Genomic DNA, 16,104 nt, shown 5'->3' with positions numbered 1-16,104 from the left:
CCCCCCAGCACACACACACGCACACACACACACACACACACACACTCACACGCACACAGTTGAGAGTGTCCTCAGGAGCTGTTTCTGAGGCCTAGCTCAGGTCTCATCCTCTCCCCTCAGGTCAATGAAATGTGTTGTCAGTTGTCTATAGACCTGCCCTGCCAAGGCCCAGGGACTCTCCAGACTATAAAGTTGGCCTCTGCTTCTTCCACCTGCAGGGAAATTAAGGCGTCAGTTTTCAGTGGACAAATCTAGGTTAAATTCCCTTTCTCCCGTGACCACAGGAACATGACGACAGGGCTCCCTGGGAACAGTCATTGGTCCCTGTGAAACGTTTCGTCTTGACCAGCATGATCTTGATCCTCCTGGAAGACAGGCAGTCCAGTTTTTACAAAATGTTTTATTTTTATTTGTTTTTAATGCTAGCACTGAAAAATAATGCCTGGGTTTTGGCCCACGGTGCTGTCAAAACAAAACACTTCCTGCATCCAGGATCTAAGCAGGTTTAAAGAGTACCCAGGCATGTTGCTGCTTTTCATTTTCATCTCCCCTTTGCAACTTTTGAAGTGGAACACCGCTGCATTCTTCTCTTGCTAATCATTTAAAATTTTAATTGAAAGTTCTGCCTTTATAACGTGAGCTCTTTTGGCAAATGCATGAAGGTGTGTCTAATGTAATTCTAGTTTCGAAGCAGTTTTAAAGTAAAAGAGGCTTTAATCTTCAATGCCTTTGACGCTGGGCTATTAGATATTTTTAGCATACAAATTATGGTGAGCATGGTACCAAAGGGCACATTTTTTTTTCTTGTTTGGTATGTTTCCTCATTCTTGACTTGGTAATTATATTCGGGATAATTTAGCCTTGGACTGCAAAATAGATGTTAGGTCTGTGTTCTTATTATACGGTAATGCTTCTGTGTTCATTACCTGGCAGAATATATAGACGTGTTTTAGGAATTGATCCCCATGATCTCTCTCCCTGCAGGCCCTTGAATCTTACAAAAAGAAACACGTGGGGAAAGAGAAATCAGAGATGGAAATTCTAAGTGCCTAGTGACTATAGAAATCTGTGAAAAGCCTTTGTATGTTCTTTTTGAGTTACCAAAATCAAAATAATGCTAAACTTGTAGTTAATGCTTTTGAATATTGCTTTAATACAGTAGAATATATAAATAGCATATTACAGTTCCTTATTCCTAATGATAAGATTTTTAAATGTTTTCAAGATTTTAAATATTTTCCAGGAAACTTTGTTAAACTAAATATTTTCTTTGTAAATAAGCTCATGTGGACTAGAGGGAGGGATAAGGGACACAGTCACACCTCTTCTTTCTGATTCCTCCATTACTTCGTGTGAATGCTTTTCATGTGCTGGACAATCCAGAACAGCCTGAACGCCCTCTATCCAGTTGTCTTCCCCTTTAAAAACATGATAGCAGTTTAGTTAAGACAAAAAGAGATAGCCAGGATTTTAATTAGTGCTTAAACTTTTAAGCTAAAAAAATTCATCTGGGTTGGTATTTTTGATACTGGCAGTTGATTTTTGGGGGGGATAGGTTTTTTTTTTTTTTTGGCCCTGACTGTGGGAGTGATATTGATGCCCATTTTGAAACCTTGACAAATACAGAAATGTTTAAAGAGGCAGAAGAGAAAAGTCCCTCGTAAACCAGAGGTGGTGATTGTCTAACGCCTCATCTGCATGCCAGTTCCTGGCTCCCAAGCAAACCTAAAGGCATCTTTCACGCTGAGCGTCTTAGCTGCCACCTGTCATTGAGGATGCTGCGCGCGGTCTTTTTCTTTACTGGACTCTGAGCTCCTCGAGGGAAGGGGCTGCTGTAATTATTATATCCCTAAAATCTAGAGTAATGTGGGTACTCAAAAAGAATCATTTAAACCAAATTCCATGTGTTTTAACTTCACAACGTTTAGTTGCATAGAGTCAGTAGTGTAAGGTCAATGCTTATCTTCTTTGAAATGTCTACTGATATTTTAAAGAGCATTTTATATCTTGAACCTGTAATATACGGACGTGGTAAAATATTAAGCCAGTGCAAAAAGTGTGTGTAGTGGAAAGTGGGTGTCCCTTCCCTGTTTCCCAGGCCTGTGCTTCTCTTGGGACCAGAAAGCTGCTTTTCTATTACTTTGTATCTTTCCATAGATAGTCTGTGGATATGCAAGCATTAATACAAATTATCTTTTAAAAACCTGACTCTGGGATGTAGGGCAATAGTGGATATGTGAGTGAAATGGTCCTTTTGGAAGCCATTTGAGCAATATCTTTTAAAATTGAAAAATCAAGCCCAGCAATTCCAGTTCTGGCATTCTATTTTAAAAATAGAAATAGCAGTGTGTCAAGATATATATGGAAGGATTTTTATTAATGCATTCTTGTGGTGGCAAAAGAAGAACAAACAAACAAACAAAATGAACGGGGGATGGGGTGGGGAAGGAAAAGGGAATAAAATGAATGCTGTCAGGGAAATGGTTGAATAAATCATGATGCATACATGCCATGACTCTGGTACAATCCTTACAAAGATGAGGTTATTCTTTAGTTGTCATGGAGGAACCTTTCTCGATACATTGTTTTGTACAGTATCTCTTTTTACAGAACAGTGATAACACTCTAAGTGACCATGTGTCTGCATGTTTATGTGTGATGTGATGAGCCTGGGAAAGATAGAGAAGGGAGGAATCAAGTCAAAAACACTTTCTAAATTCCTTCTTCTTTTTTGAATATGCCCTTGAATCTTACCTGGTGGAGTTGGCATCATGGTCAGACAAGTGATTTGCCATATCCACTTCCTTTTCATTTCTAGGAAGTGGCAGTGGGTACTTCAGTCATCACTTACCTTATTTTGTAAATGTTTTTATCTTCTGAGGTCTGAGTCACCGGAGGCAGAGCATCGGAACTCACGTAGGGCAGCTAAAGGCTTTGTGCAGCCCGTGGGTGTGAGGTTTGAAGCCGTCGGGGAGGCGCCAACCCCGCCAGGAGCAGCGAGCCACGCCAGGGAGGACTAACTCCAGTTAGTGGGCAGAGAGGCTGGAGAAGAGGCAGCGGTGACCCGCGTGGGGAATGATCAGAGGCTGGGTTAAAGCCCGGGAAGATCAGAGGAAAGAATTGCTGAGAGCTGTGGGAAGACAGAGACAGTCAAGAGCCAGCCGGTGACTGCCGTGTTGTGCCAGAAAAGTGAGTTCAGTGGAAGTGCTGGGATGATGAGTGTTAATAAGGCCAAGGCAGTTTGGAGAACCGATGTTCAGATATCTTTTCCTGGTTTACGTCTCAGCACATCTCTTTGTTGCCAGTCACGTTGATCTTATCCTTCCCTGGATTCATGCTTCTGGCAGGAGGGAGTGGGAGGTGGATGTCATTCAGCGGGGCCTTGAAAAGTACTTTAAGAAATAGCGTCCCTGCCCTCTCTTTACAGAAGTGCCTAAATGATGACTCGAATGGTTACGAAGTAAGCTCGGGGGGAGAAGTCTAAATTGCTATTAGCAGAATCCTCAATTTTTTAGTCTTGGATTGAGTCTAGTACCTTATCTGCTCACGCGTCTGTAAAGGAGTGCAAGACCTCCACTCTGTGGACCAAAGAAATGTCAAGTCAGACGGAAGGGTGAGGGCAGTGGGGGCTCTGTGTGTTTGAAGGAATGTATGCCACCGTCCTTCTGTCCTTGAATCAACCCTACCCCCACTTCCATCTAGTCTCATATTCAATTACAATTTTCCAGCCCATTTATTTTGCCTGGTTATGCTTTTATAGAGATGTTAGTTTTCGCCAAAACTTTTTAAAAATGTAATATCCCAGATGAGATACACCAGCCAGGGCAAAAAACTGTCACTTCCTTCAGTCTGGACATAATACTTTTATGAATGCAGTCCTAAAGCATATAAATGCATATGTAACTCTTGGTTTCATAGTGAATTTATAGTTTAGTTAGTGTGTATACCTTTGGGTATACAACTCTTAGGCTCACACTGAGCTTTCTAGGGAAAGCCATTCCCAAGTTTTGTTTGTGTGTGCGGCTTTTGGGTCAAGTCTCCATTATTCTGTACAGAATTTTAGTTTCCTTGGATCTAGTGGTAAGACTGCATTTCTCAGGGCTAAATTTAATCTCATTAGGTTAGCACATTAGCTCTATGATGACTGCCTTTAAAGAGATCCTTTTCCATCTGATTTTTATACAACTTACTGACTAGTTTCAAGAACCCTGAAAATGGAATAAAAGTGCCATCAAATGGAAAGAAGGTAGGAGACGGAATTTAGACTTCTGTTCTGCTGTTTGTTAGTTTTGACCTTCAGCAGATCACTCAACGTCCTTGAACTTCCATCCCCATACTCTTCCCTTGGTATAAAATGGGAAAATCTTTGGGTGCCTGGGTTAAGCGTCCGCCTTCGGCTCAGGTCATGATCCCAGGGTCCTGAGATCGAGTTCTGCATCAGGCTCCCTGCTCAGTGGGGAGCCTGCTTCTCCCTCTGCCTTTCTCTGTCTCTGTCTCTTATGAATAAATAAATAAAATCTTAAAAAAAAACCAGGGAAAATCTTTGTCTCACAAGCTTTTTATGAGGATAAGGTGAGTCCATGTGTCTAAAGCATGTAGTACAGTTTTGCACATAGTCAGCACACTGCTGATGAGTTATCAGTGTCTTAAATTCATCAGTTAGGGGCACCTGGGTGGCTCAGTTGTTAAGCGTCTGCCTTAGGCTCAGGTCGTGATCCCAGGGTCCTGGGATTGAGCCTCACATCGGGCTCCCTGCTCCGCGGGGAAGCCTGCTTCTCCCTCTCCCACTTGCCCTGCTTGTGTTCCCTCTCTCGCTGTGTCTCTCTCTGTCAAATAAATACATAAAATCGTTAAAAAAATTATAAAAAAATTCATCAGTTAAAACACTGAACAGTGTGAAGCCCTGGGTCATACCCCTGTAGTTGGGCCAATGGGTAGCTAATGAGCCCACTGGTCAGCATGCTTTGAGTTGACTTTGATTGCTCAACTGGCTTTGAGTCCCTCCATTTTATCCTTTGGCCATGACTCTCCATTTTGTCCAGGACACCATAAGAGGTGTTAACTGCAGACCTTGATGCATTCCAGATGCTCCACTGAAGGACTTAGGAAATTACTCATGATATAATATTATACAAAAAAAGGGCAAGACATTGAAATGTACATAGAATAAAACCACAGTTTGGTAAGAAGACAATTCCAAAGTGAAGTAGATGTGACCAGGGGGGAAAAGAACAAGGCAACACACTAGAACGTCAACACTATTATTACACAGAAGGATCTCCTTCAGGATCTGTTGACTTATTTGATCTTTCTTCCGGTGTCAGAGCTTTTCTTCTGTCATTTAGAGAACACTTAAGAATCTGTCACTTGCACCAAGCTTTCTTTGAACAATTGAAAGCAAAAGTTTTTTTTTTTTTCCTTTACTTTGTGTGTGCTGTAATAGTTAGAGTTCACTGTTTAGCTCTCACTGTGGAAAATCATTTGTATCATTTGTGTTAATGCTGTGGCTCATTTGAAGATTGTAGATTCTCATGCGCCTGCCTTGGACCCTGAGAAACTCGCTAGCATGTGCTTTTTCTCTACAGACAGAGCTGAATACAACTCTCTTGGGCCCTGACATAGTCACTTTGGCTTCAAGGGCCCCTCCCTCCATAAAATTATTCCTGATCATATTTTGTGACTGTGATAGACAAATAAAATTCAGGCAGGATTCATTGTTATTATATTCATTTTTTTTTTCTTTTGGCCTTCAAAGAAATTAAAGCATTTTTGAACACCCCTCCAAGTATCCTGGATCCTCAGCCCTGTGCTTCCTGTGCCTAAAGGCTGAGTCCCCCGACTCACAGATTCCATTGTGCCCATCACTGAGAGCCCCCACTGCACTTTGAGGTGCACACGATTTGTGATGGTGCTGTGATGTTCCATTTTGTATCCTCGTCTACTTTGAGAGTATTGGATGGTCTTGATGACTATCTGAGAAGTAATCGCTTGCTTTTTCCTTTTTAATACATTCTCTTTACTCCTTCTTGGGTTATTGTGCCTTGGTAGCCTTTCCCAGATTCTGTGCAAATTCCTGCCCTACTAAAGATGGCTGGGAAGGAGGATTTTTTTTTTTTTTTTCAGTTAACTGCTGTGGCCCATGTTATTAATGCTGCATTGCTGGGTGGCTCTGTCGTTGAGCGTCTGCCTTCGGCTCAGGTCATGATCCTGGGGTCCTGGGATCGAGCCCCGCATCTGGCTCTCTGCTCAGCGGGAAGCCTGCTTCTCCCTCCCCCACTCTCCCTGCTTGTGTTCCCTCTCTCACTGTGTCTCTCTCTGTCAAATAAATAAATAAAATCTTCACTTTGGAAACACGTCAAAGTTAATGCTTTGTTTTCTAATGGTAGGCTTTTTTAAAAATTAAAAAAATATACATGTAGTATGAGATTGTTCCCCCCCTTTTGAATGGGGCCAGTCAAAAGTGTTTAGGCTTTGTCAGTGATTATTTTGAAATAAATTTGTTACAGGAAATATAATTACTGCACTTGTCATGAATTGAAATACCACTTTCTCTTTGTTCCTACCCCAGCTGTATATTTCTGGGTCCTGTAAGAATAGCTCATCCCCTGTTAAAATGTCAGGTGGCCAGTAAGGAGTACAGATCCTTGACAAGAAGAACATAGCAATCGAGGGAGGAAAATTGCAGAGGAGTTGGGGAGGATACAGTAATAGCAAAGGCTCAGATGCCAGAGAGAGACCAAAGAATGTGGTTAAAGCTTGCCTCTTGAGTGTTCAAATAGATAGGCAACACTAAAATAAAGGCCCACAAAAAGCCAGAGAAAGCCCACTTACTCAAGTACCCCCTTGGAATGGAAGAGGTCAGGGCAAAATAAGATGAGATTTATTCCATTAGTCTTTCTGTTGTCCGAAATGTTGTTGGCATTTCCATCATCCTTGTAAGTAAGTGACTTTGAGCAGTGAAAGCATGTCTTCCTAAAGGTCGCCAGGGAGGGCAAGTTTTCAGTGCTTGTACGGTTGCTGGGCTGGTAGCCAGGTCCTGCTAGATGCATGGACGGGGGAGCAGTTGGTTCATGTTTTGATTGTGGTTCACTCAGAATTATCAGACAAATGGCCTCCTCCGTGTTACTGGCAAAGCGTTGCGATCTCATTGACTGTAACAGAATGCTCTCTCGTTCCATTTTTTTCCATTCTTGGTCCTGGTCGCATATACTTCATAATGCAAGGGAAGAATGGCTTCATGGAGAATTCATTCTCTGTGACGTCCTGTTCTTGCAGACATTTAACCCACATGTGTATTCCAGGGAGGTGTGAACTCGTCCCCATCTGTAGGAAAGGCTGAGCACAGTTAGGGGGTGAGCCTTTCGGGTGCTAGAAGGGGTGTTTGAACAAACCCTGTTGTATGATGCGTCCTCTGGCTCTTCCAGCTCAGCCATCACAAAGACACAAAAATAGATTGGATACTAGGATGCATCTCCCAAGTTTAAGCTTTTAAGGTTTCCCGAATTCTCCATCTTCCCTGATCCTCACTGGGATCAGAGTTAAAGCAGTGGTCATTTGTTCTCTGAGGCATCATGGTGCTTCCCTCAGACATGTCTCTCCAACTCACAATGTTCTCATCTAGGAGGCTTATTTTTTAAATTTAAAAATAGAACAAGGAGCTTCTATTAGCATGGAAAATATTGATAAGAATCAGTTAAAATTCCGTATTTAAAAGTTCTTTATAACTCACAAGGAAGGACGTGAATCCTTTCATAAAGAATATATTGCAGCATATATCCTCATGAAAAAGCCAAGTCAATGATACTGTCTTGCCACAAAAGTAGTGCTGTTTTTTTGCTACCTGATGTGGTCAGTGTTTCCTCTTTTTCTCCTAATTCTCCAGGGGATGTGACATCGTGTTCTAACTTGAATTTTGGATGCTGTGTTCTGACCACAGATAACCTGTAGATTGCTTTGTTGCTTCTTGCAAATAACTGTACTTGGTGCTAGTTAATTATAGGCTAAAGTGCATATCATAGGCTGTTATCTAAGAACCTTGGTAAATTTTGAGTGGGAGGAGGAGAATATATAGGGAAATTGTGCTTGTAGAATCTTAGGGTCAAGAAGGCACTTTCTAGATCAACCATCCGTCTGATTCATCAGTTTCCTTCGTAAAACCATACAAAAGTAGTCATCTGGCCTGTGCTTGCACCGAGGGTTCACTGTATTCCCAGAGGACCCTGTCATATTTTAGCTCAATTTATAGAGGGACATTTATCTTCCTTTAGTTTCCTGCTCCTGGACCATACCAAGCAAGTCTCATCCTTTGACCATGTGGCAAGCCTTCAAATGTTCAGAGGCCATTTGACATTCCCTGCACATCTCTTCTCCTGACCCACTTTCAGCTCTTCACGGGTTGTGACCCACTCTTACCACTAGCCTTGCTGTTCTGGTGACTCTGTACTGAGCATGTTCTGGTATCCTGGGAAGTTCTCACTTTTGCCTGGCAACCATACATGGAGAAGGTGCATGAAGTTTTCCTTAAGACTTTTGGTTTGTGTGATTTTTTAGGAACACTTCATGGTGGTAGTAGGTTCCAAATCTTGAATATATTGTGGGGGAGGAATGCACTTTGGATGTAGAGTTTCATGGGTCTACATGGAGGAAGAAATGTTTGAAAAGTGACCAGGTTCTAAAATTCGGATGCCTTGCCTTAAAAGTGTACTTATGTAGGAGCCTGCTAATTTGGGCAGCCAGTCAGTCCTCTTAGGCCGCGGAGCCTGGATGCGCTGGTAGTCTCAGCCTCTGCTGTTCAGTGAGCTCTCTCTACGGCCACTGTTTTGAAAATTAACACTGGGAATTGGCAGACAAGTCATTGGTGTGGAAAATAGGGAGTCTTATAAACATTATAGGTATACTTTCTGTCCCTGGAGGTATAGAAACAGGGTAAGTTCATAGTGCCTTCAGAAACAAAAGAATTTTTTTGGCCAAATAACATTAGAAGTTGTACTAAGCACTCAGAAATGGAGCAGCAGTCAGTGGGGGGATGGAAGACCTTTATGAAGAGGAAGGGAGCTGGGTTCTTTGTTTATAAAAGCAGGTCTAGAACCACGTTTCCAGAGCTTGGCTGTTCAGCAGAATCACTTGGGGAACTTTATAAACCAGTGTGCATCAGCCTCAGCGTGGGCTCAAACTCCCTGAGGGTGGAGTCCAGGAATCTGAGGCTTATGCAGTCAACTAAGAACTGGTTTGCGGGGGCAAGTGGAGGACAGGAGATGGCCCAGCTTTTAGGACCATAAACTGCATTATTGTCTTTAAGCTATTCTTAGACTAGGATTTTTTTTTTTTTATATTCTGTTGATCTACTTTGTGATTTCTTATGGCATATACTTTTTTATTGCCTGTGTTCTTCCACTCTTCTTCTCTGCTTATTGCTGGCTTCTACCCCTTTGAGTAACTTACTGGCTAACTGTTCTGAGGGATGTTTCAAGCAGAGGAAGGGCGTGATCACAGTTGCCTTTCTCCTCCTTGCTCGTCCGTGATGACTGTTCTTTCCATCTGGGGCTGCAACCCCCGCACATGTGCACGAGCACATGTGTGCTTGCTCAAGCCTGAACCTCGGGTCCCATCCGGGTTACACATCCATCTCTCTTGTGGTTTCTTGAGCACCACAACTGGCCAGTCTTTGTGCCTTGGGAAGGGCCCACTTGTGACTTGCGTCTGGATTTTTAAATTTTAAACCTAAAGAGGCCACACCATATTCCAGCCTAGAGCCTCATTTTGATTTATGTTTATGGTAGGGGAGCTCCCGTCCTTCCAAGCCAGCTTGAAATGAGAAGGGATGTCCCACTGCACCCTGGCCCGAGACCCGAAAAAGGAGAATAAAGAACTCTCAACAGTTGCCATGGGTGATATACTAAAAGCTTGTATTTGATAAGGTGCACTGTTCTGAAGGTGCTCATATATAGTCAGGATCCCACATACAAGCCCATATCATGTTTGATTTGCCCCCCAGTTAGCAAATCTTTAATTCAGAGCAACTATAGGGCAAATATGTGAGGGAAAGGGGAAATCTTGCTTTATGCACATTTCAAGAGCTGTTTAGTTTTCATCACTTTAAGTCAGTGTTTCTCAACTTTATTTTCTTTATCACCCTTTTGCCTGCCCCCCCCCCCCCCCCCCCCCCCCCGCTGCCGACCCGCACAGGAGCTTCTTTAGACATATTTTGCCTAATTGGCCCTTCCATCATGAAATTTTAATACCACAGGTGTACTATGAACCACAGACCATTGTAATAGGTAAGACTTTTTAAATACCCCACCATTAACTGTCATCCTCTTGGGGACTATATCATCCCTGTAATGAGTGCATGGTTTAACCCTGGCCCTATCTCAGACAAGGTATACTTTGGTGGTTCTAATATGCAGCCAGGGTTGAGACCCAGTAGTCAAAGCCACTGTTTCCAAAACTGGCTTGATCAGAAACATTAACTGGGAGCACTTGTTAAACTATCAGATCCCCAAGCCCTTCCTCCTGAAGATGATGCATGGACAGGTCTGAGGTGAGGCCTAGGAATCCATATGCTTAACAATTGCTCCAGTAATTCTTAAAATTTGGAGGGTTTGGTTCTCTCCATTCTCACACAAAAGGTGCTCCCTTCCCCGCTGTTTTCGTGACTTGTGGTTGTGGGTGTGGGGCTGGTGTTGCTTACAGAGCATAGATAGGCTCTAAATATCCTGAATTAGAACTTAGCATTCATTTTCTAGTAAATATTTTGATAAAAAACAGCCAAAATAGTGTTAGGCCACTTCACTGGACAACCATACGTTGAATATTTATTGTGTAGCAGAACCGCGGTAGGTGTTCCGCGGGACACAGTGGTGTGTATGATGCGGTTTATTAACCCAGGGTCTTATTCATGTACTGGAGGAGCACAGACAGAATGCTTTGGAGGAACAGTTTTAATTTTGCCCAGGTGCTTGGGTAGAAAGGCTTTGGAGAGGGTGTAGCATTTTAAGGATGAGTAAGATGTTGATAGCTAGAAAGGGTGTTTGGAACAGTAAAGGCCGGATGCATAGCAGGTGAGTCACTGGGGCTAGAGGATGGGGTGCACGGGTCTGTGGGTGTGGGAACTGACCTTGGAATGACAACGGTGTCAGTTGTGGGGCAGAGGGTAGACCAGACAGGACACTTGACTCTCAGCCAGAGAGGCTGGGTGCAGGTGTGGCCTCATGTGCTGTGTGTTGCCTTGCTAAAGTTCAGTTTGTAATGACTGATTGCTCACTGGCTGCATGACACAGAAGAAGGCACTTTACAAGCTGTCAAAACCTACAGGAACCTTGATGGTGGATAGTATAGAATATGCCCAGGTTAAGGGCTCCCTGAAGAGGAAATTAAGAAGGACTTTGTACTTTGTTCTGGAACTAGTGGACAGCCTTTGGAAACTTTTGAGAAGACACGCTTATACTGGTATGGGTCGAGTAGGCTTACAGGCTCACTTGAAGACTTAATCATGACATGTAATGTTTCTATGCATACAGGTGTGCATTCCTAGTTTCCCTCTGTGACCTACAAATGACATGTTTGGAACATAATGCATTTGGGAGTTGGAAGCTCTCCGTTTAAATGCGAAGGAAAAGGAACATGGGTAATTTGTGTCATCTGCTTTTCTTCCATCCTTTTTCATAGTTATAATCAAAAGACTGTTGGCACTGGAGGGGAGCACAGGGATCTAGTTGAGTCCCTGTGCCATCTTGCACAGGGCCGGGACTAGAGGAGTCCTGCCTCAGGGCAGCCCCATGCGGAGCTGAGCCAGGCAGGCAGGCTATCACCCAGGAGAGCTGGGAGAGCTGCATAGCTGAGCTGCTGAGCTGCGGGCTGCCCAGAGGTCTCCCAGTCTCCCTGATGCACACAGCCCTTACTGGTGGTCAGGCATCCCAGCCCTCCCCTCCCACCCTGTGTTCCTTTTGTGCCCAGGTCAGACCCACCCTTAAGTCTTGCCTTGCTTTGCACACTCTGGGTTACTGAGCTCCCCCGAAATCCATACAACCCTTTCGTGTAACTTTCAGTTTACTTTTTTGCTTTATTTTGTTTTTAATGATTTAATTATGATGAATGATTTGGTGAAACAGTTGTTTTGAATTTACTTGCTGTGCTTGGATAGTAGCTTGACTACTTGGTAGAATGTGGGTTACTGGACTTGCTAGCCAGTACTTAAGGTCTCTTGAGGCGCTTTAAGCTTTTGGCCCCAGCCATCTATTGATTTATGTGTATAATGACTTTTTGTTTTTGGTCCTTCTCTGCTTTCGAAAATGAAAGAAGTCTTAAAAGTCTAAAAAGAAAGAAGTCCAAAAAGTCTTGTATTGGCATGATTCTTGTTCAGCATTGAGCTCCATCCTAAGTGTATACTCCAAGGGCAGCAGGATTTATAATTGGAGCTAAATGTCTTACATCTGAAGAGTCTTACTAACTTGGGTATATAGGAGGGTGTGTTATGTGGTGGTGTAAGAGTAGTTACAGCTTACATTTATGAAGCATTTCTTGCATGCCAGGCACTGTTCTAAACACTTTACCTGAATTCACTCATATAATTATCACTACAGTTCTGTGAGAGATAGATGCTGTTATTACCCCCTTTTACAGATGAGGAAGCCGAGGCATGGAGAGGTGAAGCAACTCATTTGAGCTCACGCAGCCGGCCAATAAATTAGGGAATTGGGATTACAGACCTTAGATTCTTTGCCCTACTGTTTACAATAGACAGGTGGACACACCTGTGTAAACAGTCCAGGGATGTAAACTCTCTGTGCTCCAGTTTCATTATTTGTGAAATTAAAGTGGTTACCTGGCTCAGAGTTTAAAGGATTAAGTGACATTATGTATGCAGAGTCCCTAGACTAGTACCTGGCACATTGGAAGCATTTCTCATTATTTGAGAATTGCTTTTGTAAAAAGTAAAGTGTTGGAAAGTTTTTGAAATTAGACTTTTCCAAGTCTGCTCTCATAATGTAGCATTTTAATTTTAAATTGCTTTAACCCATGCATAGGAGATGTTCTTTCTTCAAAGAAGTCCTTGATGAGTCATTCCACAGGATTGCCAGGCTGTGGAAGGTGCTTTCCGGGGAAAAAAGGAGGTGGTGGTACCAGGTCAGGGCCAGCCCCCATTGCTGATGATATGGTATAGTGAGCCACCACACGGATAAATGAGTTATAGATATGTGGGTAGAAAGCTTGACTCAGCTGGGAACAGGAAGCTGACATAGTAGCACAGAAGTTCGGGAACACAGAAATACCTCAGAACATTGTGTGGAGCCTGGTTCATGCCATTTTGTCTGGACACTTGGGAGCTGTTGCTTATTTCCTGGAAGTCCAGAAACTGAAGGAAAGCTGTTGTGTCTCATACTTTATTTTGGGATTCATTCATTTCCTTGAGGATTCCTACATTTCCTTTTTCTTAAAGTTTCTCAAATGTTCTCATGTCACAAAGAGATTTCCAGCTCTGAGAACTCTTGAGGTGATGATGTACTGATGAATAAGTACTTGGTTTGTAGTCTTTATCCTGAGGAACCAGCTGGTCAGTAGTAAAAGCACGCTGCCAGAACTTTTTATTTTTTTTAAGCCTTCTGATTTTTTTTATTACTCAAAAAAGCTTCATTTTTTTATTTAGCTTTCTGACTCTGTGCTTGGGCCTTCAACACTTTCACAACGATTTTCTGCTCCTTGATAAGGAAAGCATGCTTGATCCTGTCACGAACCCACTTAGCACACATGGAACCACCATAGGCCCTGCTGACGTGTTTTTTCATTTTGGGCAACCTCGTAAGGACTTTAGGTCTCACAGCACGAACTCCTCGAAGTCGGCCTGGGCACACGCCACATGCAGATTTTGGTGCTTTCCCAACCTTCTTGGTATAAAGGTAAATGATTCTATTACCAGGGGTTCGGGACAGCCTAGTTTTGTTAGAGGCTGTATTATAGGACAGCCTGTGATGGTAGGTCAAACACTGGAGCATTCTGAATGCCTATGGGCGCTGTCCCTGGAAGAGCTGCTAGAACTTTTTTGGAGAGCTTCGTCACAATGAAAGAACCATGTCCTTAGACAGATGCTGTGGTTGGTGAGCAGAGTGGTTCCTTGTGTGGCCTATAGGCCACCATTTAGCATTATGGTACATTCTTTTTTTTTAATGAGATGTATATTCTTATATTAAATGAGCACTAGGAATGTCAGCTTGGCCTCTTACCTAAGTTTGCTGGTAAACAGTAAAAATAAAATTTAAAGAAGGTCAGAAAGAGCAGCTTAAAGATGTGGCTCTGCGAGAGCTTTGCCTTTCCTCGTCACAAAGAAAGCAGACTTGGTAGACTTCAGCATTTAGTCAGATGTAACTGCAGACCATGGGAGTTGAGCGGAATCAGTTGGACACTATGGTTTCTCTTGTTCCTTAAACAGTAGGGCAATTCAGAAAGTTTTCAAAATTAGGCCTCGTGTTTGTGGTTCTTCATCTGGATTAATACTAGAATTTAATATTTAGTTCAGTTTGTGGGGCTAAAATGTGGTGATCAGCATGAGCTCTGTTTTGTTTTTGCACAACTGTTTGCGAGTTGCTAGGGAGTCTACTCTCAGTTTTTTCCATCTCGCTTTTCACAACTGTTTTGGTCAGCCAGTAGGAAACAGTGTGAATTTAGTATGTGTGAGAAATTTAAATCAGAGAGAGGGCTTATTTTGAAGATGCAAGGCTGCTCTTAGAGGAGCTATAAACACTTTGGAATGCAAACATATTTAGGTGGAAGGACACTGCTACTAAAATTACTTAATCACACAATTTTAATCTTAAAATGTGATTCTGGAAATGCCAAAATTATGTTGTAGCCCATGTATATTTAGAATATGTAGACAATGTTTTAGGGCAAGTTAAGCCCTTTTCCATTATTCTGCAGTAATCATGATGTTTCTAAATGCCTGAAATCTGGTTGGGGCCTAACAAGGACTTCTTAGCCTATGAAGAGATCAGGTTACACATTTAAATTGTTTAGAGTCATGTGAGACTTCAGTAGGTATGCATCTGATGCTTGGGTTATTTGTTCTTTTAGTGAGTTTGCTGTATTCTACTGCTTGGTGATGCACTCCCGCCTCTTTTGGAAAAGTACCTTGGCAATTCCTTGAAACCAACTCTCCTAAATAAATATAGTAACATCATGACTACCACTGCAGGGCTCCCACTTAAGCCAGGCAGCAGTTGGTTAGAGACAGGTTCGTGGCTGCAGCATGCCAAAATGCCCTATGTACTAAGTGGTTAGTGAGATCCTTCTCCCAACCCTTCAAGGTCTCTTGATAGTGGTTTAAAACAGTTTGGTCATCTTGAGCATTACAGAGAATAAGAGACGCACTTTTTCTCTTTTTCCCCTTTACTTAAAATTAGTATATGCTAAAAGTGCTGTTAAATGTTGCCTTAGAAGATTGTGGGCCATTCTTGAGTGATCGGACTCTGGTAATTCAGATTAATTTTTGAAATACTGTGTCAGTAACTGAATTCTTCCATTTCTTTCTTGCTATCTGGAAAGATCAAATCTTGGCTAGGGAGGATATCCATTTATTGTTTCAGGAGATGAGAAACATTAATTCATGGGCAGTCCAAGATATTCTATGCTTCCAAGACAAGGGTGCATCCGTGTTGCCCATCTTTTTTCTTAGCTGAGCTTTTTAATTCAGGAGAACTGCTTGTTGATCCATACGTTGGTATATGTCCTGGGAAAATTCAGAAACAATATTCCCAACATTTCCCTGAATAATCCATTCTTATGAATGGATTCATAGGAACCTTTCATAGGAATCTGATTCATAGGAATCTTTGATCTTATTGGTGTGGCGTGACTGACCATAAAAAGGCCTAATTGACCTTTTTAAAATTTAACCTGAAGGAGCATAACGTGTAGTTTATGACAAGGGGCATTTATGATCATTTCATAGCATTTTGTGCCTCATTTATTATGATTTTCACTTTTTCTCCCTTGTAGTTTAATCCACTGCTTTTGTGTCAGCTCCGGGATATCCCTTGAGAGTAAGGACTACACCTTGTTTGAACATCTTTTTCTCCGCTTCACAACTCTGCATAAATGAGGCACATTACA

General features: G+C 42.4%; 2 protein-coding genes across 4 annotated transcripts in view; one reads left to right on the top strand and one right to left on the bottom strand.

The window, feature by feature from the left end:
• Window positions 1-16,104, top strand: part of LRRC1 (leucine rich repeat containing 1) — a 126,944-nt gene that overhangs the window by 19,606 nt on the left and 91,234 nt on the right. Inside the window, exon 1 of one of the 3 annotated variants that reach the window (XM_027603042.1) lies at window positions 3,074-3,189. The exons of the other annotated variants lie outside the window; for them this stretch is intronic. The gene's annotated coding sequence lies outside the window, so the exon portion shown is untranslated. Of the gene's footprint in view, window positions 1-3,073; window positions 3,190-16,104 lie in introns of those variants that run through there. 3 annotated transcript variants of the gene reach the window in all.
• LOC113927308 (60S ribosomal protein L34-like) lies at window positions 13,638-13,991 on the bottom strand. The gene has a single exon (XM_035728632.1). The coding sequence runs from the start codon at window positions 13,989-13,991 to the stop codon at window positions 13,638-13,640; it is 354 nt and encodes a 117-aa protein (XP_035584525.1).

This window comes from Zalophus californianus, chromosome 7 (genome assembly GCF_009762305.2).
Source record: "Zalophus californianus isolate mZalCal1 chromosome 7, mZalCal1.pri.v2, whole genome shotgun sequence".
Classification (NCBI taxonomy): Eukaryota; Metazoa; Chordata; class Mammalia; order Carnivora; family Otariidae; genus Zalophus; species Zalophus californianus.
The sequence above is the reverse complement of the archived record's forward strand: the minus strand, read 5'-3'. Positions and strand labels throughout refer to the sequence as shown.

Bases quoted from the DNA above. Each gene is read 5' to 3' on its own strand.
- LOC113927308 (XM_035728632.1), bottom strand. From the start codon at position 13,991: ATGCTCCAGTGTTTGACCTACCATCACAGGCTGTCCTATAATACAGCC.